Here is a 25,062-nt window from a genome sequence, read left to right on the forward strand (position 1 = left end):
CATTTAAATATTAAAAGTTCTGCAGTACTAACACCTCCAATAGGAGGTGTTCATTCCGCTCTTTGGTATTTTTGAGGCGGTTGTGCTGCTCTTGTGCTGATTGCTTGATATTGAAATAAATTTCATAAAAATGGTGCTTGCTAAAATGAAAGAAGTCCTTTTACATATAATACAGTCCAAACAAGAAAAAAAGCCTGAAAAGTAGCATAAATTTGATTGAATACCTCTTTGACGCACACAAAACACAGAAAAGTAATATTAATAAGCTTCGTGGTTGTTGTGTTTATTGAAGGGTTATTACATTGGATTGCTTTAGATTGCATTTTTCTTTTAAATAAAGTGTATACTATTCATATGCACAGTGTGATGTCAAGTGTGTCTTAGCTGGCTTTTTTGTGAATATTGGTAGATAAACCATAAATGCTATTGCCGACAAAAAAAAAAAAAAAATTGAGAAAGGGCCTACAAAGTCGACATCATTGCCTGTGTAATGATCGGTTGAGATAGTTGGTTGGTTTCCCTCTTTGACAACTTAATCTGATTGTGACTTTGTATCATTAGCATTGCACAGAGGCTCTGAACGATGCTTTATGTTGGTTGGAGCGAACAGAAGACATTTCTATCCGCACCCGCATCCGGGAGTTCGGCCATCAAAACACCTGCTTCACAGCCCTACGCCTCATCTTCACAGAGTGTAAGATACAGTCACACTGCTACTCAGTAATGCATCTCAGGCCTCTCTGACATTTACATAAGCTATTTTATAGTCACAAAACATATCTAGTAATTCAAGTGAAGGGACGATAACTTAAAAGGCTTGAGCAGTTAGAGGATTCAGTGTCAATGTCATTTTATAAATTCTGTTTACTTCATTTCAACTACATTTCATCTATTTTAAAGCAGAGAAATGTGCATTGTGTCATGAATTGTGTAAACACGCCTGTAGAACTTGTATGTAGATTGTAGGAATATGCTTTCATTCAATTAGTGTTTATTTTCAATGTGAATTAACACAAACTCCTCTTTTACTTTCAACCAGTTGCTCATTATATTCAGGAAATGGGTAGAGATATGATGAGGACCATGATGACACTGAGAGCTCAAACAAATGACGGTTACATAGCGGTAAGATTCACTGGCATGCTTTATGGAAGGGCTGGGCAACTAGAGACGGACATCACTACAAATTTGCTTAAACTTTTCCGTAACTTGGGCTTTTTTTGCTTTTACTTCTTTGCTTCACTGAGTTGAATTATTGACAGAGATCTGAGCTTAATGAGACAGTAATCATGTGGTTTGAAAATGAAGACTCTAGTTATAGTTACGTGATATTTTGTTCACTATAGATCTTCATTAGTTATTCTAACAACAGAAGCTACTCTTAATTTTTAATAATTCTCTGGTAAAACATGTAATATTTATAATCTCAATAACAATACTAACATCAAAACATTGAAATAAAAAGACTGCCAGTACAAAAAAGAAGCTCATCATATTTGTATCACAGATTTATAATATAGTAAATCTATAATATAGTAAAGTAGTAGCGTCACCTTTATCCATGATTTTTCCTTCAACAGTGTCAAATCCAAAATGCTCCCTCATGTTACTACTTATATGGTTTTGGGTCATGATTATCTCTTCAGGCTCGTTAGTTGCAGCCTGTGACACTTGTAAATGTTGAATTCAAACAGATCATTAAATATTAAATATTTAATTTATCCCGTGTCCAAATGTTAGCTCAAATTTGAACAAAAGTGTCCGCCTTTCTTCTGAAATGTTTGTCTTGTTCCTGTGGATAAAAACAAACTTTGGTTTGTCTTCTACCTCATCTAGACAAGTGAAGAAATGAAGAAGAAAGGAAATGAGAGCTTTCAGAAAAATCAGTATGAAGAAGCTGTGAAGTTTTATTCCAAAGCCATCGAACATTAGTAAGTTATATTTTGTCAGGCCTGAAACTTGAATCTGTATTGGAGTTTAAAATGTTGTATGGAGTTGTTTTACAAGTTTGAGTCATCAGTTTATAAGGTACACCTGTACATGAACATTAATCTTTTGTGAAGTTTATATATTTAAGTTTTTGTTGACAGTTGTTTATTTAATTTAGAAACACCTCTCGTTATAATACAAATCCACCACTGACTACAGCCGTAAAAGTGACTGAAGCAACTGAACTGGCTAAATTAACACCTCGTCGACACAGTGGGGTTCTTGCAGGGTTGTTGTTTCCTACTGGTTTATCTAATAATTAATTGTTAAATGTGTACTAACTGAATGTATTTCTTCTCCATCCAGCCCTGACAACCACAAATTGTATGGAAACAGAGCCCTATGCTATATCAGAAGTAAGAAATATCTGTAAGTACAACGTCAGACTTCTCATTCTCTTTATTTGTAAATAATTGAAACAGCCAGTATAAGTACAAAGCTTTTTTTGAGCTATTCAGAGCAAAAGGTCTCAGTTTTTTATATTTTGAAACCATAATTCAAAGTGATAGATAGATAGAAGAGTGTTAATAAAGAGATAAATAAACCTACATTATTACACCTTTTTGAAGCCCATATTTATCAAGCATCTCAGAGTAGGAAATCCGTCACTTGCCAAAAATTTTCAGTGATACTTTGTTTTGGTCCTAATTTTAGGACAAAGAATGAAAGCATTTTATCAGCGTCCTTTAGTTTGGAAATGACAATTCCAGTATTTAGAGGCGACACGGGAATAACAAACAAAATAGACATGGCTGTGTACAACACTAGAAGGCCTATATATACATATATACATATACATATACATATACAGATGGATAGATAGATAGACAGACAGTCTACAACACCACAGGCAGTGACACAGACAGGTGCTGAGATGTGATAAGAGTTAAACAACAGATTAATCTAACATTCTGACTGATTTCTTCACAGCCAAAATTTCAGTAAATAAAGACCAACTTAATTATGGATGTTTCACTCAGAAATCGTTGTCCCTGCTCAGTCTGCTGTAGTTTAGTGTTAGTGATAAATAGGAGCCCAGTGTCAGTATGAGTCACACAGTAGAGCAAGAGTGAACTTTTACTTATTGCAGGAAATGTTTTTTTTTTTTTTTTTTTTAATTTTAATGGTTCATCTTAAGAAATGTTTTAATCCAAACATGAATTTTTGATTTTACAGGAAAGCGGTTGGTGATGGAAAACGTGCTACTCTGATAAAGCCAGCCTGGGCAAAGGTACTCATCTCTTTTCTGATCCCAACACAGTAATCTAGGAACAAAGAAAGTGAAATGTACTGAAAAAGTGAACCTGATCCAACATTTGTTACACAGAAATTAAGGATGTCATGAGCTGATCAGCAACGTCAGTATTGACGCTGATCGAGGCATTTTTGTGGCCCCATAGAGGCATAGAGTTACAGTCCATGACACTGTTGAGATGTGTATTTGTAAATTATTTAATTTACAATATTTTTTTAAATCTTTATCAAAAGCACACTCTTGTTTCCCTGGCCAACAGACAATGTGTTCAATATGACGAAATTCATGTCATCATATTTAAATAAGATCACACTGATCTCATGTGGATGTCCTCAATTTAAAGCTGAAAACTCCCTAAAATATCAGTTTTATTACAGTAGAAAACAATAGTGAAGCGCACAAGTCAAACATACTCAGATGTGTCTCATTTTAATTTAATGATCCAATTTATTTTTTAATACTGTTTTAATATTTTTATGATTTCTTATTAATTCTAATATAAGCTAGAATTGATTTAAATGATACTATTATGTTAATGACTAATCCTTTGATCCCAGTTAATTTGTATACATCTTTTTATTTTTGTATTTAATTCTGTGATATATTTTCTCAAAACATTGTACTACTACACAGATACAAGTGAAATCATTCATGGTCCATAGATGAAGAATCATAATGACTTTGGTGATCCCTGAACTTTTCCTCTAGCGCCATTATTGGGTCAGAGTTGGAACTTTTCCAAAACGTTGACTCAAAAATGTACTTCCTGCCAGTAACTGATGAGACAAACAATAGTTATGGTTAGGAAGTGAAGGCATGTGCATGTTTTGTTTGCAGGGTCACTACCGATACTGTGAAGCTTTGTTCTCCTTGGGACATTACAAAATGGCGATCGAAGCCAACAGATCAGCCCAGGATCTGTGTAAAGATGATCAAGAGGGAATCAAAGACCTGGAACAGCAACACCAGAAATTTATCACTGAAATGCCAGAGTCCTACGGTACAGTCACTGCACTCACGTCCTGTTCACAGCACCACCTTAATTCTTTTTTTTTTTTTAATACATCTGAAATGGCAAAAGTGCCAGAAAGTCAGGATTTTCCAGCAAAATTTAAAAAATACAACTGTTAGTGCTCAACATTGACTTGTATATAAATATGGACGTCATGTCAGCTCCCTAACAGTGAAGCCAAAACATCTCGATCGCCCCCTGGTGGCTGGCTGCAATATAGGTCATAAATTCCTCTTCCTCCATGTTAGTGGATGGGACATGAGCCAAACTGAAAAAATCAAATAACACATCAAATAAATTTTTCCCAAAAATAGTTTCCGGCATTTCAGGTAGTTCTTATCATGCTGATGTTTGTCCAAGTGCTCATTTTTCTTATAAGTTTGTTTTTAATGAGTTATTTGACGATATAGAAAGCGGGTGTGACATCATGATTGACAGCTGTGACAGCCGCTCTCAAACCTCTGTCAGGCGGCAGGACAGCTGAGCGGGCGTGTCCCGCGGGCCGTTATCCCGCCACCTGACTCTACTGCACAGACTCTGGCTCCAAATGACGTCACACAAGCAGTTCCCAAAAATTAGATATTATGGCTTCACTTTTGCATATCGGCAGGAAGTGGAGATGCGTCGTCCATATTTATTTACAGTCAGTGGTGCTTACCCAACGCTACATTACACTCTGGATTTTACTATGACAGACTTCCACCAGTGTCAGTAAGGAGCTGCTACACCTTCTCATTTACATACAAAAATCAAATGTCAAGATGGCAAGAGGGGAAAAAAGTGAAAGGAGAGGCCTGATTATTGTTTGCAATGCAAGAAAAAAATATTTCTAATCTGGTTGGTTTCTGTGTTTTCCTTTCAGCTGAACAGATAAAGACAGATAAAGAAAAGACTAAAAGGTATGTGCTACCACACACTTTGTACTAACATGATTGATAAATATGCTGATAAACTTAATAACGATCCTTTTTGTATTTTTGTGGTTTTCTGTAGGCCAGTGAGCACTAACAGAGCAGATGCAACAGAGTTACGACTACAGCCTGGAAAAACTGTTAAGATTAATTCAGTGGGAGGAGGAGCACCACAGAGAATCGTTAGTAACTCTCAGGGTCATTTTACATTTCCCCAACAATAATTTAATAGATATTTATGTTAATCGAAAATAGCCAGGGCCCCATTTAGACAGTAGGTCACTTAATGATTGCATGATTAGTCCAATACAAAAGAACTGAAATATTTGGGTCTAGAGCCGCAATGATTAATCGATTAGTTGATTTAAAGGAAACTAATTGGTAACTATTTTGATAATCAATTAAAATAGTTGCTGATAAGTTACCATTTAAAATACTGTTCAAGCAAAAATGCCAGACATTTGCTGATCGCAGGTTTTCAAATGTAAGATTTTGCTGCTTTTTTTTGGTCTTACATTATTGTAAATTTAATATTTGAAAACGTCACACTCTGCTCCAGGATATCGTGATCAGGATTTTTCATTGTGTTTTTGACCTAACAGTTAATTTAGAATATAATAGATAATGAAATGAATCAATTAGTTGTTGTAGCCCTCATTGGGACAAACATGGTACAATCTCTGAATTGAAGAGTTTTAGGTCATATTAACATGGAGGATAAATATCAGTCTCCAGAATGGATCAGTCTGAAAAAGCTCTTTGTAACTAAAATAGGTGAAAGAAGAGATTTAAGCCTTTGTTTTGTTAGCTGTCGATGGCAGTGTCGGTTGGTCTGCCCACCACAGACGAATTCAGAATAATCCTACTGAACTTGGTGATCTCTTGACTTTTTCTGTAGCTCCACCCAGTATCCTACTGGTTAAGACACATGCCATACAACCGCAACATCTGCGTTTCGAAATGACTTTGGTGATCACCTCACTTTTCCTATAATGCCAGTTTCATACACACATTCCCGCCCCCCTCAGGATGAATTGTAATTACTTTGTTGATCCCCTAACTTTTCATCAGGACAAAATTTCATTTTGTACAACAATTTGGTTGAAGACCAAATGCCTGCAAAACTAATGACATCAGCACGTTAGCATGTTGATATTAGCATTGAGTTCAAAGCACAACACCACAGAGCTGCTAGCATGGCTGTAGACTAAAAAATTGTTTTGTCAGAGTGAAGAGACAACTTTAACTATTTAATCGGCACATTTGTCAGTTTGTGTGGACATTAGCCGAAGTTTGATGAAGTTGATAATGAACTTTTTGTGTGTTGACAGCGCTGCGGGCTTGTAACGAACATGCCGACCCAACAAGGTGAGTTTGTTTTAACAGCCTTTCTGATGCAGTGTTTTTTTTATTTTATTTTTTTAAAGATTCTGGCAGCAGTAAACAAACAAACACAATTTTGTGCCTTTTGAGGCTTAAGCTCACTGTATCAAAAGAAGCTGCTGGCTGCCGTCTGCCCATAACTGTCATGTTTGTACGAAGAGGTGTTACGTTATGTTGTTCACATATATTGATTTAATGCACATATTGAGCCATTTTTCACCATTTTGTAAAAAGTATTGACATTTTATCTCCTGTTTTTTTTCACCACATCTGTTTAACGTAGTTAATCATCAGTTTTTATATAGTAAACCACACATTGTTCAGGTAAAATGATTAAATCTCAAATATTATGCTTATAAAGTTGAAATAATAGTCACATGAAAAGCTTAGAGCAACCACTGAGTTTTTGCACAATTTGTGTTACACTTTTACACTGTTTTTTAAATTACATTAATTATTTATTTTGGTCAGTTTAAATGTTTGACAACTGAATTATTTTTTAGACAATATTAAGACAATAAAACCTGCTTCATCGAATTCCTTTTTATTATTGTGTATAGTGTCTTTAGGTGGGTTTTTTATTATTTTATATCCGTTTAGAGATAAAATGCAGGTTCGGGCGTCCATCCCGGTGTTTTGAATAAACTTGGAACATCCTTAACTCTGAGTATTAAGAAATACTCAGAATTGTAGTAATTGATTTAGCCAACACAAGCTGATAGCAGATCTCAGTGGATTTTATTCTCATGACATTATTATCATCATAAAAACTTAATGGCAAATATTCTCTCTGCAGTGAAAAAAGAAAGGACCCCACAGGCAGTGGGCAGCGCTAAAGGCAGCACTTTAGGCAGCATTAAAGACTCTAAACCATCAAAGAGGTCAGTGGAAGTTCTGTTTCCAGTATCAGTGTTCATGAATCATGTCACACGTTTTTAAATTATTTAAGTTAATTCCACTAGGACTGCAATTTTCTTCCCCAACTTACTGTTATTGATTTAAAAAATGCATGAAACCTGCGCAGATGTTGATAAAAGGAACGCTGGAGCTATTGACTAACTATTTATTAACTATAACTCGAATAAAATTATAAACAGATGCAAACATCAACAACAGATGTAGATACAACTGGGATTGTATAGCTGATTGAAAGTTCTGTACTTCCAGTGAGTCTTTTTCAAAGAATGGAAAAGGAGACTCAAACCCTGCAAAGAAGAAATCAAAGAGCAGAAATGGTCCGTCTGAAAATGAGGTAAGGCTGCATTTTACATATGTAGTCAAGAATATATTTAAATTATTTTTGTGGGGAGCTCTGCTTCTGTCATTGGATGAACATGATTCATCTAGAGCTGAATTGTTTTTTTTTAAGGAAACCAAAGATTTGCTGGTTACAGCCTCTCTAGTGTGAATATTTAATGCTGGTCTTTGTCAAACCTGATAACAGACTGAGTTTTGGACTGTTGGTTGGACAAAATAAGATGTTTAACAAAATAGCTTAAGACTTAATTGACCTTTAAAGCTTTTCCAGTAAGATGGATTAACGTAGCCACAACTTGGCAATATATTTATTATGTTATTAGAATATTTTGTAGCTTTTAAGTCATAACAGTATCACTGAATGAAATGGCTGATGTGCTGTGATGTGTGTTCTCCTTTAAAAATCAGAAAGTGGCTGATACTAAATCAGATGTGTGTAGAGAGTTGAGATCTATGGTGCAGGACGCCCATACCGCCCTGACCGACCTCCGCAGCCGGAACGCTGAGCAGGCCTTCAGCCGGGCACTGGCCTTAGTGGATACCAGTACACCCAAGGTAATCATACCAGTGCCAAAACTTCAGTACTTTCTACTGTTCCACAACTGTGAGCAGATTGAGGGAATTATCTAATGTGTGTAGATTTTTTGTTTTATGTATTGGATTGATTGTTGTAGACATTATGTAGATGTGTGTTCCAATGATAAAACCAGGCAACTTAATACACAAAATACATGACAGGACTTTTACAAATTTAAATTCAGCTGCACAAATTCCCTTTGGCTGCAGATTGTGGTGCTGTTTGTTTGACTGTTGTCCAAGAGGCACCGCCCGGACAACATTGTCACTTTTGTAATTTATTTCCTGCTGGAGACGTTTCCCCTCTCTTTCTCTACTGATGTTTCCTGTGAGTCACCACTATCAACTATCAAATGAGGGCAAAAAATGCCTTCATTTGATAGTCACGAGAATAATAAATTTTCCTTTTGCTTTTCTCAGGAACTTGGACTTTCCCCATTGGATGTGCCATTGTTGCTATTTGGCCGTGCATCCGCCTTGACGGAAATCGGCCAGTCTGAGGTGACTCACAGATAGTTTTGTGTCTGTAGAGTAAATAATGTGGATAGATTGTTGAGAACTTTGTTGCAAAAATTTAATAATGAAAAGCTCAATCATTAGTTGTAGCCCTGGTAACATTTGTGTTAAATATTGTATGTTGTCATTTACAAATCACCTGTTGCGCTGATTCAGATTCTGATACCTCTCTTTTTACTAGACGACTTTTATCACCTCAGTCGATTAAATACGTGAGCTTTACTGTGTGATGAAGCGCCACAGCTCGTTTTCCCTGAAGCTTATTAAGCCTAATATTTCATTAAAATGTCATTATTTCCCCTGACATTAGTGGAGGTGCACTTTATTCCAGGTGTATTCATCTCCCCTCCAGAGTTACTCTGTATTCCTGATAGAGTTAGTTCATTGCTTCAGCAGGGTGAATGCTTACCACAACCATTTACAAGTCATGGTGGTTTCATATGGGCTATAGGATTATACAATGAGAATGAAGAATTGTAAATGGACTGAACTGTCTCAGTCTTTACATGTGTGGTTGCTTTGTGAAACAGGAACTTGGAGAAGCTCAAAAACTTCTGGAGAAGATCAAATCATTTGAAGAGAGGAAGTTTCAGTGTCTGGTTTACTACGCTGTTGGGAAGGTGTATGTCAAAGAGAACAGGTACTGTAGCTTCCAGTCTTGTGGTGTTTTGTGTCGTCCATTTAGATCTCGTGCTGTTTCAAACTGTACAACCAATGTGTCTCTTCTTTGAACAGGTTTGCAGTTGCTCTGGAACAGTTTTCAGATTCCCTGCAGATGGTCAAGAATCAAATAACGCCGGGTAAACTCACCTGGCCTTTAACAAAAGAGATTGTTAAAGAAACACAGCAAGACTATTTCAAGGTATGTTGTCATTAATCATATGTTTTATATCTGACAAACCATTTTAAGTACATTTTTAAAGATTATTCAGGTAGCATGTAAGTTTTTGTACGTAGGACAACATCCAGTGTCTTTAGTATGTAAATAAGTATTTACATCCCCTTCTGAATTACAGTGAATGTAATTAGATTTTTTGACACTGATCAACAGAACAGACTTAAATGCATAGTTCTTAGAGTGTATCTTTATTACAAATATAGTATTCACCCCATTTGCTATGACACTGAAATCATCATATGTCATAATATGAATGGAGATCACCTGTGTTTAATCAATGGACGGTTGGATGATATAATAATAATAATAATAATAATAATAATAATAATAATCATAATAATTATTATGATTATTATTACTTTATTAGTATAGCACCTTTCATACAAAAAATGCAGCTCAAAGTACTTTACAACAAAATAAATTACATGCACCAAGTTCTTCACATCAAAAAAACAAAAAAAGAAATAAAATGAACGAGATAAAATGTACATAAAATGGAAAATAAAATCCTACTTCAGTAGTGGTAATTTGAGACTTACTAAGCCAGAACTCAGAAGGTATTTTGCCACGTGTACACAATCTGTAAATTGGCGCTTATGTCTCTGAAGCCATAAGCATAACAGAACCTCCTTTTTCCCAACGGACACAGACTCACCACTGGTCTTGATTAACCTCTTTCAGCTTACCAGAAAGAGGTCAGCAGAACGGCTTCCCACGGGTTTAACCTCATTGTGGGTCATGTCTGTGTTGGGCGCAACCTGAAACTGCCGGAGGGGGGGTTGAAATCACACACCACTGTCTTTTTTTCTCAAACCTACCAACAACTGGCCTCAGCACCCATGTAACATAAGATGGAAAATAAATTCACTTGATATAAAAATAAGATAAGATAAAGTGAAAATAGAATGCGTACTTCAGTAGTGGTAATTTGAGACTTAATGAGCGAAAACTTAAAGTATTACGCCATGTGTAGACAATCTCTAAAATGGCACCTAGGTCCCTGAAGCCATAAGCATAACAGCACCTCCTTTTTCCTAACGGACACAGGCTCACCACCAGTCTTGATTAACCTAAATAAAGCCTCTTTCAGCTCACCCTAGAAAATCTTCCCACAGGTTTAACCTCACTGTGGGTATTTATTTGTGTCGGGCGCAACCTGAAGCTGCCCTGGAAAAAAAAACGTGGCAATTTGGGGGTTAAAAAACACACACCACAGTCTTTTTTTTCTCAGACCTACCAACCACTGACCGCAGCAACATAACATAAAATGGAAAATAAAACCCACTGACCCACCGACACATAAAATAGAATACATACTGAATAATAATAATAAAATAATAAATAAAATGCAACATTTTAAAAGAAGTTAAGTCATGCCTAAGTGCAAAGCAGACTGAGAGAAAAGCTGGTTAAAGGCTAAAGTGAAGAGATACGTTTTTGGCTTTCTTTTAAAAATATTTAGTGAGCTGGTTTCTCTGATTTCTATCGATAGTGTGTTCCATAGTTTTGGGGTGTAATTGACAAAGGCTGCATCTCTGATTTTCTTTGGGCTGTTGCTGGGAATCTCCAATAAACCAGCAGTAGTTGATCGCAGTGTTCTTGAAGGCAAATAGTTAACAAGTGAGTTAGCAGTGTAGCTTGGTCCTAGCCCATTAAGGGCTTGTATGTAAGGAGGAGGACCTTAAAGTTAATTGTAAATGTTACAGGAAGCCAGTGCAGAGCAGCTAAGACTGGACTAATGTGTTCTTTTTCATTTCATTTTCATTTATAAATGGTTGTACTTTCATCACTGTGTTAATGTGTGACCTAATTTGATATATTAAATTAATTTGATGAATTACAATTTTTGTTGTTGTTTGTCTTTGTAATAACTCAATTTTCACATTGCAGACATTTAACAAAGTTCACAAACAGTTCTAGTAATCTCATTTATCCTAAGTTTGACTCGTGTTTTCTGTTTTTAGGAAATTCTGGAGAGTGCTATAGAGTTGTGCAAATTTCCGCCTATTCCTGATGCCATTTGTCGACATGAGAAATGCCATGGCCATTTGAAAACGGAAATCTATTTCACTGACCCAGATTTTAAGGTAAATGGCGGCAGTTAAACAAAGATCACAAATTTTAAAGATTGAAAGAACTCGTATAATTCAGACTAATGTGCTTCTTTGTGCAGGGCTTCATTCAAATACGCTGCTGTCAGAGTTGCGTCATTGAATATCACATCACCTGTTGGAAGATGCTCAAGACATCATCCTTCTTTGAAAAGAATGAAAAGGTAAATTAACATTTTGTCCTTTGGCAGACACTTATCCAAAGTGACTTATAAACAAGGCAAGACAATCAAAGGGTTAGAGGACAGTGACTCTGAAGGACCACAAACTCACAAGTAGCTGACCTGGTACAAGTGCAGTGAGAGTTTTTTGTTGTTGTTGCTTTTTTTTAAATATATAAAGTAAGAAACAACAGGAAGTGCATAAGAAATAGCATAAGCATAAGCAAAATTTAGATTTCATAAGTGCATTTCTTTTTGATCAACCTTGGTAAAGCTAAAATTTAGCTGTATTTTGAATAGCTGCATTTTTTCATTTTGGACAGAGAGGGTAGCTGTTGAAATTGTTTATTTACATGTTATATTTGTGTTGCAGGAGTTCCTGCAAGAAGCGTGTTTGACTCCAGACTGTGTCGGTCAAATCTGTAGTATCAGAATCTTTTGTCCAACAGGCCTGGTGAAATGTAAGGTAAGGATGTTCAGTGGAGGTGAATTTGGCTCTTAGACTTCCTATGCTGGTTTATCACATGAACAATGTTGACCTGAGTCGTTTCTCTTTTCAGTTTGAAGTTGCCATCACTAAACCTCAGACTCCAAAGAAGCCAAGAGTGAATCAGAAATGTACAAGGTGAGGCTGCAGTCAAATAACAGTTGATGCTGAGTCATTATAACGATATGAAAATATGAAGCAGCTGCCAGAAGAGAGGGTAGTTTTCTCTGTCAGTGCAGCTTCTTACACTCTTAAACGTGTTTTGATTTCAGCCTTTTTTGGCTACTTATAAAAAAAAAAACCCCAATAGAATCAATAGCAATTCTTGAACTACACATGTGCACAAGTTGGATATGAGTTGATTCGGCTTCTTTTGCCTTCATTCACATTGTTAATACAATGGAGCCTGGACTGTGCCATCAGAATGATTATAGACTGTGGCAATGTTTCTAATTATGATGAAATTGTTTTTAATTTAATTAATTAAATTTGCATTTGAACTAGAACATGAGTAAACAATGATAAAACAATTGTTAAATTTGCCAAATAATTTACAGTTTGTGTATCAATTGGGATTTGAAAGCCAAAGTTGATTTTGCAGTTCAATCATTAAATCATTTATGTGAAGACAGATTAAGAATGAGTTGGACTAATAACCCATTCAAACATACTGACATATTGACACAGATCAAAGTAGAAATGGCTCCAGTCTTTCTAAACAGATAAAAATGGCTAAATGTCTGTATGATCGAAGGCTGGTGACCTTTGTTGCATGACATCCTCTTTCTCTCTTCATATCTACGTTTAACTGTTGAATACAGACAAAAATGAAATGTCTTTTTAAAAAAAAGCACACATACTTACAAATGTTGCCTTCAGCTGTTATGTGCTTAAAGCAAAAAGCCTCATGAGCAGCACGGAGTACTGTGGGGTGTTTTCGTGCCCTGGCTTTTGCCTCGCAGGACAAATACAGGTTTTCCTACCATTTTATGGGTGGAACTTAAAAAACTCTTCAGACACTGTTCATGATGGAAGAAATACCCCAACGTGTTGTTTACATGATTTTGTTTTTTAAAAATGAAATTCATATTTTGATTTACAGATGACCAGTTGTAATTATAATATACTTCTGAAAAGATGCTGGAATTCAGTCTAAAAAGAAAACATGCATCTGATTCACTTTAAATGATTGTATACTAACTGACAAGTACTTGGTTTCTAAATAACCACCTTTCTATATTTTCCTTTAAATTTTCAGTGTGAAGAAGTTAAAATCAAAGGAAGAGCGCAGACTCAAGAGGAAACAGTATAAGAAGTCATTTCAAGATAACCTGACTAGCAATGATGAGCTTCTGATGCAGAAAGACGATTCAGCAACCCAGAGTCAACAGAAAGGTACTGCTCCTATCTTTATCACAATTGCTGGTGGTGCCTGGTTTGCGTCTAGCTGCTTTCCGCTTATTTCCTGTCATCTCTCCACTGTTGGCTATCTAATAAAGGCGTAAAACATATGATGATAATAGTAATTTTTCATTTAAAAACAGTTGTGTAATATGCCTGAAATGTTTCCACAGTGTCATCAGCCTGGTCGCTGTACAGGGATCGAGTTCTTCTGCAGATCAGCCAGAACATGGAGCTGCTGAGAGAGGAAAAGGGCCTCCACATGTCCACCCTGACCACCAGTCTGAAGCCCTGGCTGGAGCTAGACTTGTCGAGGGGCAACCAGATAGCTGGGAGGATACTGAACTGGCAGCAGGAGAACCTAGAGACTCTTGGTCAGGCTGTTGAACTGCTACTAGAGAGGAAGAACCGGGTTTGGGCTCGTGTCCTCATCCACTTACTGTCTGGCTGTCTGGATACAAATCCCAAACTCAACAACTGGGCCTGCCGGCTCAACGATGCAGGTCAGAATTTATCATGTTACAGTTAAATATGTGTGCGATTATCTGAACAGCTTTAGTATATTACAGTTCAAATCATTATTTGTACAATAAACAGAAAGATGTGACATAAAACTCAGCAGTGAGGTGTAAAGTTTAGTACAGTTAAGTCAGAATATATCAGAATTTTACAAAATGGGTGAGTTTGAAGTTCATTTTTGTGATGTTGTTGTATTGTATTTATTGGGACCATGTACTATGTTAAAGATAAATGTTTACATTTGATGTACTGCACCAGATTTAGCTTAAAGCTAATTTTCATCTGCAGTCTCTTACAATAATAAGAGACTGAGACAATAATAATGATGTAAGCTTGTCAAATTAAAAGTAAGCTTATTTGCGTTCATGAGAAGACCATGAGATGAAATTTAGAGTCGGTGGTAACAGAGCTGAGTAGTTTTTAGCAGATTTTTTACTTTGGTTTTGAACGTACTGATGGAACTGCAGCTCTTCATATCATCAGGTAGGGCATCCCACTGAGTTGTGGCTTTCACAGAGAAAGCTGACTGCCCAAATGCAGTGCGATGAAATGGTATGGTGCAATCTTGTATAGAGGATATTCAGGAGGGTCTAATAGAACTTACTGAGTAAGAGTACACAAAGTCACATAGTGGAGGAGGGGCCAAACCATTAAAATTTTATAAACTAGACACAAATTTGAGAATAATCTAAAATTCTCAAAACTTACTAAATTGTATGTCTCCAGTACCCTACAGTGATGGAAATGCGTCTTGTCAAGAGTTAGGACTCAAGAGGCAGGCAGATGGCTACCCACCTAGAGCCGGGTTCTGTTTGAGGTTTCTTCCCATTAAAGGGGAGTTTTTCCTTACCGCTGTCGCCAAGTGCTTGCTCACGGGGGAATTGTTGGGTCTCTGTAAATTAAAGATTACAGTCTAGACCTGCTCTATGTGAAAAGTGCCCTGAGATGACTTTTGGTGTGATTTGGCGCTATATAAATAAAATTGAATTGAATTGAATGGCTGTTTCTCCAGCCTGCCCCCAACATGTGATGCAGTAAGACATGGGAAAGAACCATAGCATGCGTAAATATCTTGGCTGTGTCCAAAGAGAGACCGTTTCTAATATGTCTAAAATTTGCTAAGTTTTACTTTATGGTTTTAACCGTTTTTTTAACATGTTACTTAAAGTTCAAATTTGGATACAATGTCACACCAAGACATTTAAAATAAGTGACTATGTCAATCCTTTCACATTTGATGAGAATATCAGCATTAGAAGGTTGTACCATTCAGAGAAAAATATACCCTTTGTCTTGTTTACATTTAAACTCAGACATGATCAAACCGATGTGTGATCCTTTCCGATGCAATTGTTAGCTTAGCAGCAGCTAACTCAGCTGTTTTTGCATGTGTGTACACAACAGTGTCATCTGCATACATTTGCAGTTCTACATCATGACACTGTTGAGGGAGATCATTACTATATAAGCTAAATAATAGAGGACCTAACACTGACCCTTGTGGAACACCCATTGTGCACTTAATGTTACTGGATTGGATTCAGGCTCGAACATGTACAGATGTATTTGAGGAGTTAATATTTTGAGTAAAGAATGAGAAAAAGAAGTGAAGTCCTACTACTGTTTGTTTACGTAGCCTCCGGAGCTGGCAGAAGTTTGCAGAGGGGCAGCTGGCCAATCAGAACAGAGTGGGCTCATCGGGAGGGGGGCCTTAAAAGAGACAGGAGCTAAAACGGCCTGTTTCAGACGAAGGCTGAACTGAGTCGCTGCATAAAGAGCCCGTAGTTTTTTTTAACTCTAAATCATGCAAAGATATTCCAGTAGAGCACCAGAATATAAATACAGACCTGGAAATGTTGCTATATCATCTTTATTCTCGGAATGAAGAACTTTTGCATACAGAATTCATGTAAAAGTTGTAGACTTTTACATCAGTGCCAGGGTGTGAATCCTGACCAACTACTGCTCTCTTTTAGGTCTGAATGCTGCCAAATTCTTCATTGAGCACAACGCAGAACACTTGGAGCAGCTGGACTTGGCTCTTCTCCTCAACTTTGGCCCGTTGCAGGAGATGATTATAGAGAAACTTGGAACTAGGCCTGAACTTTTTTCAAGCATTGGTTTGACTGTGACTGAATACCTAAAACAGGCCCCACCACATGACATGAGACTCTTTATCTGGACTCTAGAGGAGCATAGGGGTGACTATGACTCTTGCCACACTATATTGGATGAGTATTTTGATATGATTGGTACGTATTTTGAACTTGACTAACCTTTGATTTGTTGCTCTTTTTGTCCTGACTTCATGATTTGACTTCCAGTTCTTTGTTTTTCAGATGGACATTGTTCAGTCCTAAAAAAGTCTGATGAAAATCAAAATGTAAGTCATTAGAAACCAAAGTGTAATGACTATAATTACTGATAAACAGAATAGATGTTTGTTTCTGCATTAACTAAACTAAATGCGATTTGACTTCAACTTGTTTTCATTGCAGAATTCTCCTATGAAGACTAAGAGTCGAGGCAGGAAAAAGAAACAGAAAGAGCCAAAGGTCAGGAGTTGTGCTGCTGCAACTAACAATTGTGTTTTCATCACTTATTAATCTGCCATTTATTTTCTTGATTCATTGTTTAGTCTATGAATTGTGAATAGTGAAAAATGCTGTATATAAAACATCAGAATCAGTCGCCTCTTCAAAATGATCATATACCAAATTGACAACAATCCTAAAAAGACCATTTAACAAACATAATCTATGTTTTCTTTTTTTTTTTTTTTGACTTGGTTTCCTTTTTTGTCTGCAGCTTAACTTGTCAGATTCATTTTGCAAACTGTTATGAGTTAAGTTTGGTTAAGTTAAAAAAAAAAAAAAGACAAAGAAGCTCAACACTAAGAAGCTGAAACTAGGGGATGTTTGGTATTTGGACTATTAATTCATTATTATTAAAAGTTGCCAATTCGTTTTGTACGAATCAACATATGTTTTAAACGACTAATCATGTCAGCTCTAGTAAAGAGAATATGGTTTTATATTATCACGCTGAAATGTGTCCTCTTGTCTTCCTCTCAGGGTGTTATTGTTTTGTCTGGGATGAGAGGTGTAACGCCAAGAGATGAGTGGGACCAAGACTTTTTTGAAGATGACTCTTTGTAAGTTGCGTCATCCACGTGGACACACAGCTCATCTCCTGCAGATTTGTAACTGTAGTATAACGTTGAGCTTTCTGTCAACAGATCATTCCTTCATCCTGTTGATCCATTCAGTGTACCAAGTCACCTTCGAGAGCAAGTGACTGATTTTGAGGAGCAGTACAACAGCATGAGACACGGAAATCACTTTTTGGACAACAACCCAGACCCTACAAAAGAGAGTTTGTATGAGTAAGTTCAAGCTACATTTCCATGTTTACAAGAGTTATTTAAACCTGTGCTGTATTCAGGCTGTTGTCATGTGAGGAGAGGGGAGTAATTATTGATGTTACAGCCTCAAAGAGAATTATGAAAAAGCTATGAACCTCATGGTAACCTTTATTTTTATCTCAGTGACATACGGTATATAATGGAGTTACAGCTAATAGGCGCAGTACTGTATATGTAGGTCATCTTTTCCATTATTTTACATATTGTTAATATCATAGTCATAAAGTAAATGTCAGTTTCTCCCATCAGTTTATTTCATTGATAACTGCAGTCCAGTTGTCCTTTGTTGAGGGGGGTTGCTTGCAGCCATTTCCGTGTGGTAGCTTTCTTGCTGGCAGCCAAAAGTATCTGATATTCATCCTGTGCCATGATATATTGATATAACAGAAGAGCAATAATATCTATTCCAAAACATTTCATTATATCTTGAGCAATGTCTTTCCAGTCCTTCTCTGATATCTCCAGGCCCGATTCTTTCTCCCATTTTTGTTTGATAACATCAGTAGAATAATTTCACGGGAGATTTTACAGTTGAAAATAAAAACTTGTCAATGCTCGTTGGTGGACCAAGTATGTAAAGAAAACTCTTGTTTCTAAATGACCTTAAACATATCTTTGACAGGTCTCTACTGTAATGTTTTATTACTTATTAGCTGACACATGTTGAAACCAATATATCTACAATAAGCTACTATCAGCCAATATATCAGCCTTGCTGATTTAAGGCTGTGACTGAAGCTTTGGTGTTTACTCTTGATGTCCACTCTGTCTTGCCTACACTGTATTCTCCCTGGTTCTGCAGGTATTGAAAAGTCTTTAAAAGCACTGAATTTTTTAATGATTTTCCTCAAAAAAGGCAGTAGAGGGTATTTAAAAGTCTTAAATTTAATATACAAGACTCTTAAATATTCTCTTTTGCCTGCAGTAGGCAGTAATGTTGATTTATAAAATGCTTTTGTATCCGATTGCGGGCTGTCAGGAGACGTCTCACACACTCATTAATGGGATTGTTGTGACAGTGGAAGCTCATCTACTTGTAATGGGCAAATTTCAGATAGACAATGTTAACAAATGAATCATTTTCAATTGGTTAATCCATCTTTTCAATTTCTGCCTCTTGTCCGAGTCCAGGTCGCATTCATTTGATTAATTACATCATTAGAAATAATAACATACTGCTGGAAAGCACTGAAAAAAGTTGTAATAAATCAATCTAGTCCTTGTTGTCCTTACTGGTTTCTTAGTATACTTTCATACTTTGGCCAGTATTGAAATCTATATGGTATTGAAAAGATCTTGAAAGATGAGAACTCCCGCAACACTTGTAGTATGAGGAACAACTTTATTAGTTGACTGACGCGTTTTGGCTTGTGGCCTTCATCAGGGTCATCATAAAACACATTACAAACACCATTTAAAGTAAGTTCGATATGAAAAAAGGCAAAAAAAAAAAAGTTAAACGTGGCGGTCAACTAATAAAGTTGTTCCTCATACTACAAGCGTTGCAGGAGTTCTCATCTTTCTAGACTTATTTTCCTTCTCCGTGCACCTTGGAAGTAGGTGAAGTTGTGCCAGAGACCCTCACTCTGCACTCTTTGTGAATGCTGCAGAAACCCTGTCTCATGTGTTCCATGTCCTCATTTTGACTTCTCTCTCTCTTCTACTGCAGCTACTTTGCCCAGATCTTGGAAGAGCATGGACCCCTGGTTGCTGAGGACCCCCTGCTGGTGGGTGAAGTTGAAAATTTCCCTCGTGTGGCTCAGCTGAAGATCCAAGAAGCGGGCGGCTTTGAGTGCTTCCTCCTGGAGTCTCTTCGCTTCATAAAGATGGGGAGGAGTATCGGCCTGGCTAAGCACGCCGTTTCCCTGCAGCAGGCTGAACATGGAAGCAGCCTGGATGACCTGGATGACTTAGAGGACCCTGACACAAACTCTTCACCTCCTGATTTGCATGCATGTTATAATCAGGAATATTTATTCCATATTTATTCATCTGCAGAGACTGACGTCTATCCCGTCCTCCCAAATCCTTATGCATTTGGCACTCAACCTCTTCCACTTATCCAGTCAGCTATTGGAGGAAGTCTGACAGGGATTGATCCCTTCTCCCATTGGAGTAACGGTGATGACCTTGACAGTCAACAGCATGCTGCTTACTTTTTGCCTAATGGCTATGAGGACCTGGATTCTCATGACAGTGAGGTAGATGTAGGTGTCAGGCAAACTAATTCATCTTCAGGTGGAATCGCTTCAGTGACATCTGAGGAAAGCGTTTTGAAGAAACATGAAGCAGTACAGGTTGATACCAACGTTTCATCAGATTGTTAAATAAATCAGATTGAGCATGTAAATACGTGAATGAATGCTGATATTGTGTGTAAAATGTTTGTTTTACATTCTTTCAGACGTGTCTAGAGACCATGAGGAGTGTAGCTGTGAATACAGAGCCTCATGAGCATTTTGAGAGCTGCCATGTGAGTCCTTTATAGCTTCATACATTATCATTTTACTTAAAGGGTAACTACACACTCATATTACGCTAAGGGGGGAGTGCCGAGCAGAACTCAGAAAAGCGGCTGAGATTGTCACTAAAATGAGAATAGCTGGTCCACCTTAAGTGAGTCTGGGCCAAAGTTTTTGCTATCTTTTGGGGCCAACCCCTTCACTTCAGCTGAGTGGCCAGCAAGACACAGGAACGTGGCTTGGGACTTGAGGAGTTGTAGGAGGAGGTCACCAAGTGGCAACCTCCGAAGCTAACACGGAAGTGCCAAAAACTGCAGTTCCTTCGAATGGCCACTTGAGGCTGGATCCAAAAGCGAATCAATCCCCATAGACCCCCATGTTAAAATGCCGAACTTTACATTAGAAATAGACATGTTTACAGCGTGGTGCAAAAAATGCTAATTTTGAGCAGAAAAGGCAGTTTTTACACAAAAAATATGTATTGGAAAAATCAGCTGTATTAACATCATATGCCAACATAGACCTCTTATGTGTACAGTGTAAAAAAAATGGCCACACAACCAGTGAAATTTGTTTGTTTTTTTTGTTTTTTTTTCTCTGAACAGTGTCAAAAAAATACTCAGTACACCATGTTAGCAGCACAACATGAAGGCAGAAATATCTATTCATCTCCAACTGTTTTGATGATGTTATCTTTTGGGCTTGTTCATTCTTTCAGGGTGACATCCATAAAAAAGAGAAGAGCATCAAGGAGTTAGAGAAAAATATCAGTAAAATGGAAAATGGCTGTGACGAAGTCAATCTAAAGCGCAAAGAAGAAATCGCCATTTTTGAGGAAGAGATAAAGAAGATCACTGTCGAAATTCAAGTAAGTCCAAAACCACTTATCATGAAAGATGAGCTCAACCAGAATGATGAAGTGTCTTTTTTTTGTTTTATTGTTATTAGAGCTGCAACAGTTCATCAATTATCAATTAGTTGATCAACAGAAAATTGATCGACAAGTATTTTGATATTTGTTTAATGGTTTTGAGTCATGTTTATGCCTCCGTGCCGTCAACAGTCCATTCATCACATTCTCATGAGCAGATCTCAGGAATACCTGAAGGAATTTCATCACATCTGGCACAAACATCCAACTGGATTTAAGGATGAACTGATTAGAATTTGGCGGTCAAAGGTCACTGTGACCTCACAAAACACGTTTTTGGCCAAACTCAACAATTTGTATGCTAATTGTGACAAAGTTTCACACTTTACTGTAATATCATAATGTTCTGCAAAAACACTTTTCTGGCCATTATTCAACATCATAACTCAGGAACAGAAGGGGAGATTGTGACCATATTTCACATTTGGTTGGATACTGAATTGTAGATACTAATCTTTGGTTGTTAGTTGCAGCCCTAAATGTTGTATATGTGGAAAGGTATGTGTATTTGGTATTTTATTCTGTTCTTTTTATGCCTGTCTTTGTAAGGTGTTTTGTAATTCCTGATTTTGAGTGCTATGATATATAAATAAACTTTATTTTTTTATTATTTCTCTTGTCAAGGGGACCAATAAGGAGCTGGCACTGTTCCAGCAGAAGCTGGAAGAGGAGGTGAAGAAGGACCAGATGGAGAAGAAAGCCAACCAGGAGGTACTGAAGTACCTGAAACTGGAGATAGAAAAGTTGCTGGAGGAACATGGGAGGTATGAGCAAACATGAATTAAACTAATGAAATTATTTCTAATATAATGGTTGGTCTTGAATCATTCATCAATGTTTGTAGAGATGTTACATCATGCTAGTCTTAATCGACAATAGTCTCAACAGCTCACACTTATTGTGACCGAAGAAAACATGAGACTGATCTCTAATAATTCTTCTATATTTGTGTTTTTTTCCGCGTGTAGTCTCACCCAAAACATCAGAGAGAAGAAAAAAAGCTATGACGGAAAGCTGAGTGATTTCTCTGAGCTGAGGTAAGTGGTGAGAGAGTGGTGATCGTTAACAAAACATTAACTAAATATCTCCCAGAGTTTTCCTAAATGTCTGTCTTATTGATCTTTCAGCAATCAGTCAGCAGCTGAGAAGATGAGTCTGGAGGACGAGATCAAGCGATGTAAAGCCTTGTTCACAACGGCCTCCAGGAGGTCTCACACAGCTAAGGTAGGTTCAAGATCTCGACCCTAATCGGTCAATTTAAGTTAGTTCCTGTCTGTCTTAAAATGATACTCACATGTAAGTTGGAAAAGTTACTGCAAATGTTCCTCATATTCATACTGGCCCTAAAGAGATCTCCTCCTGTGTAAGTAATTAAAAACAAAATCCATCATCCTCATTCAGCATTCAGCTGCTATTTAAAACATGTGATACAGAAACACATAATACAAGACATGCAGAGAAATGAAATGAGGAATATTAATGTTGTAAAAACACGGACTGAATAAGACAACATTGTTCTGCGTTATTAGACACTAAGTGATGACAATGGTGTCTTAATTGTGTCCACCAGGTTCTACAATGAAATAAAAAGGAACAAAACACTTCACTGCTGACAAATTTATCAGTAACTTTGCTCCAGCTTTTCTGTAATCAGGTTGTTAAAGAAATGTATAATGTATTTTTTCACTTTTAAAGCTCAGTAAATCACATGAAACTTGCTTACTTTGCTCCTCCAGTTGTCAGTTGCAAAGAGCAGCCGGGACCAGGGACTGTACGGCCTCTACAGAGAGCTGGAAGACGCCAAGGCTTTGCTGACCCAACTGGACGAAGCGGCACACAAGTAAGTGAAGTGACATCACAGCTTCTCATCAGATGGAGCACAGATGAACTGGTTGGTATCAGATTCATGTGTGGTGATATTTTCCAGATATCCATCCCAAGACCTGGAAATTACTAGAAAAAGCTGTAGAGCCAACGTCCAAGAAGTTGAAAAGAAAATTTCCACTGCTGAGGTACATGAATCTGTTGCCACTATATTATTATATCAAGAATATTATATTATTTCATTCATTTATATACCTTTAAACTACAGTATAGTAACACTGCACTGTGGCAAAGAAGAGCGTTTTCCGTTTTTTGTTATATACTGTATCTTCACACAAGTTATTCATTTTTGTGAATATGAAAAGATAAAAAAAAAATATAATCTTTCAGGACTTCAGGCCTCAATATTGATGACAGACTTGACAGCTAAAAACAACCTAATAGTTTAATTTTTTAGGACTTATAGTATGAATGATCCATGTTGAGTTGGACACCTATGATGTCTATTTAAATAAGACTCGTCTTTGGTCCACAGATGCATTATCAGGAGCAGATGGATCAAGTGAAGAATGGCGTTGAGCTGTTTCCAGTCAACAACACTAAACAGCCTGAACCGTCAGTTAAACCGGTAAGACGTCTCACCAGATTAGTCTAACCAGTAAAACACCTTACTGTTTAACAATAATACTTCCAGCTGCTCTAATTTGACGATGTGCTGGTTGTCTTGGTTTTATATCACTTACTGGTTAATAGGAAGACATTAATTTGGACTTTAGTAACTTAAGATTCAACTTCAATATTTTTGACATTTTGTTTACAAAACAGTTTATCAATTTGATGAAAAAACAGGCGTACTTCCCTGCTAAAACGTCCTCCTTATCTAACTTACAAACATGAACACACGTTTTGTCCTGCAGCTTAGCTTGTTGAACAAGTCACCAAACAAGTATTCACTGGGGAAAAGTGCACTGCTAATGTAAGTTAGCTAGATAGCCAATGAGCTGCTCAGCTGCAGCACAATAAACATGTAAAAATACCTGAAAATGTCACTTCAGTCTGCGTAGATGCTGCTGTCGGGTTTTGGGCGGGGTTCCATTAATCTGGGTCGGTACACTTTAGGTGTGCCATGATGGCATGCGTTACACTACAGCCTCACAGCAGGCGATAACTGTGCCAGAGAGAGAACTTTATTTTCAAAAGTCTCTCTGTTCAGCTCTCAGTACATTTGTAGCCTCTAACTGAGTCTGGAGTTTAGTTTCTGTCCTGCGTTCCTGTTTGTACTTTCAGATATCAGCCATTTAAAAATAGGTGTTAAGTTACTGCTGATGTAAATCCATCATTTCCTTCTGTTCCTGCTTCACATTAAACGTTTTCCACTGGCAAACAACTGGGATGCTTTTACCATGAAGAGGTTACGAGACTAGAGGAAATGCAATGTGTTTGTCATCAAATTAGCAGAGCGCCACTGCTCGAGGCCATATTTAAAAAAACAACAGTATTTTTGACTACAAAGAGGGATGATTAAATGTGATTTCTGTTGGACCTAAAATATTCAATTTACTATAAATGACTAATTGCAGGTAGAAATCTAGAAATTAAACTCTTTTCTGTCTTGTGTGAATGTTGCAGCTGTCGGTGGCAGCCAAAGACTTTTCTCCTCAGTCTTCAGCTGCAGCCTCTCACAGAACTTCCCCGCTCATTCAGCAGTCAGCTCCAGCTGCAGCTGCAGCTGCAGCTGAGGCACCGGCCGCTCCGGCTAAGATGCAGCACAAACCTCCGACCAAGACACTGCAGCATCCACACAGCACTGTGTTTGAGAAGGCCATGGAGCGCCTGGCCATCATGTTCCCCGACTATACAAGGTAACACTGGGCCACTGATACCAGCTTATACACGCTTGTGACTGCATCAGCTATTAAATAAAGCAACATTATGGCTTTTTTCT

The 25,062-nt window shown here is 37.3% G+C and overlaps 2 protein-coding genes across 4 annotated transcripts in view; one reads left to right on the forward strand and one right to left on the reverse strand.

Annotated features, from left to right (window-relative positions):
* Window positions 1–25,062, reverse strand: part of vps26c (VPS26 endosomal protein sorting factor C) — a 41,003-nt gene that overhangs the window by 5,014 nt on the left and 10,927 nt on the right. The window lies entirely within an intron of this gene.
* LOC137195931 (E3 ubiquitin-protein ligase TTC3-like) overlaps window positions 1–25,062 on the forward strand; it is a 33,055-nt gene that overhangs the window by 3,775 nt on the left and 4,218 nt on the right. For all 3 annotated transcript variants that reach the window (XM_067608655.1, XM_067608657.1, XM_067608658.1), the window contains exons 7-42: window positions 562–694; window positions 1,040–1,125; window positions 1,837–1,931; window positions 2,296–2,358; window positions 3,166–3,220; window positions 4,082–4,244; window positions 5,119–5,155; window positions 5,250–5,349; window positions 6,499–6,535; window positions 7,347–7,431; window positions 7,718–7,802; window positions 8,216–8,362; window positions 8,804–8,884; window positions 9,430–9,539; window positions 9,635–9,761; window positions 11,762–11,884; window positions 11,971–12,072; window positions 12,443–12,535; window positions 12,630–12,694; window positions 13,815–13,951; window positions 14,131–14,460; window positions 16,453–16,728; window positions 16,816–16,859; window positions 16,975–17,031; window positions 17,551–17,630; window positions 17,715–17,861; window positions 19,570–20,197; window positions 20,305–20,373; window positions 21,081–21,230; window positions 21,918–22,057; window positions 22,262–22,330; window positions 22,421–22,517; window positions 23,030–23,133; window positions 23,221–23,305; window positions 23,653–23,745; window positions 24,747–24,979. In XM_067608655.1, coding sequence (XP_067464756.1) covers window positions 562–694; window positions 1,040–1,125; window positions 1,837–1,931; window positions 2,296–2,358; window positions 3,166–3,220; window positions 4,082–4,244; window positions 5,119–5,155; window positions 5,250–5,349; window positions 6,499–6,535; window positions 7,347–7,431; window positions 7,718–7,802; window positions 8,216–8,362; window positions 8,804–8,884; window positions 9,430–9,539; window positions 9,635–9,761; window positions 11,762–11,884; window positions 11,971–12,072; window positions 12,443–12,535; window positions 12,630–12,694; window positions 13,815–13,951; window positions 14,131–14,460; window positions 16,453–16,728; window positions 16,816–16,859; window positions 16,975–17,031; window positions 17,551–17,630; window positions 17,715–17,861; window positions 19,570–20,197; window positions 20,305–20,373; window positions 21,081–21,230; window positions 21,918–22,057; window positions 22,262–22,330; window positions 22,421–22,517; window positions 23,030–23,133; window positions 23,221–23,305; window positions 23,653–23,745; window positions 24,747–24,979 — 4,526 coding nt within the window. The remainder of the gene's footprint in view (window positions 1–561; window positions 695–1,039; window positions 1,126–1,836; window positions 1,932–2,295; window positions 2,359–3,165; window positions 3,221–4,081; window positions 4,245–5,118; window positions 5,156–5,249; window positions 5,350–6,498; window positions 6,536–7,346; window positions 7,432–7,717; window positions 7,803–8,215; window positions 8,363–8,803; window positions 8,885–9,429; window positions 9,540–9,634; window positions 9,762–11,761; window positions 11,885–11,970; window positions 12,073–12,442; window positions 12,536–12,629; window positions 12,695–13,814; window positions 13,952–14,130; window positions 14,461–16,452; window positions 16,729–16,815; window positions 16,860–16,974; window positions 17,032–17,550; window positions 17,631–17,714; window positions 17,862–19,569; window positions 20,198–20,304; window positions 20,374–21,080; window positions 21,231–21,917; window positions 22,058–22,261; window positions 22,331–22,420; window positions 22,518–23,029; window positions 23,134–23,220; window positions 23,306–23,652; window positions 23,746–24,746; window positions 24,980–25,062) is intronic.

This window comes from Thunnus thynnus, chromosome 13, assembly GCF_963924715.1.
Source record: "Thunnus thynnus chromosome 13, fThuThy2.1, whole genome shotgun sequence".
NCBI classification, from domain to species: domain Eukaryota; kingdom Metazoa; phylum Chordata; class Actinopteri; order Scombriformes; family Scombridae; genus Thunnus; species Thunnus thynnus.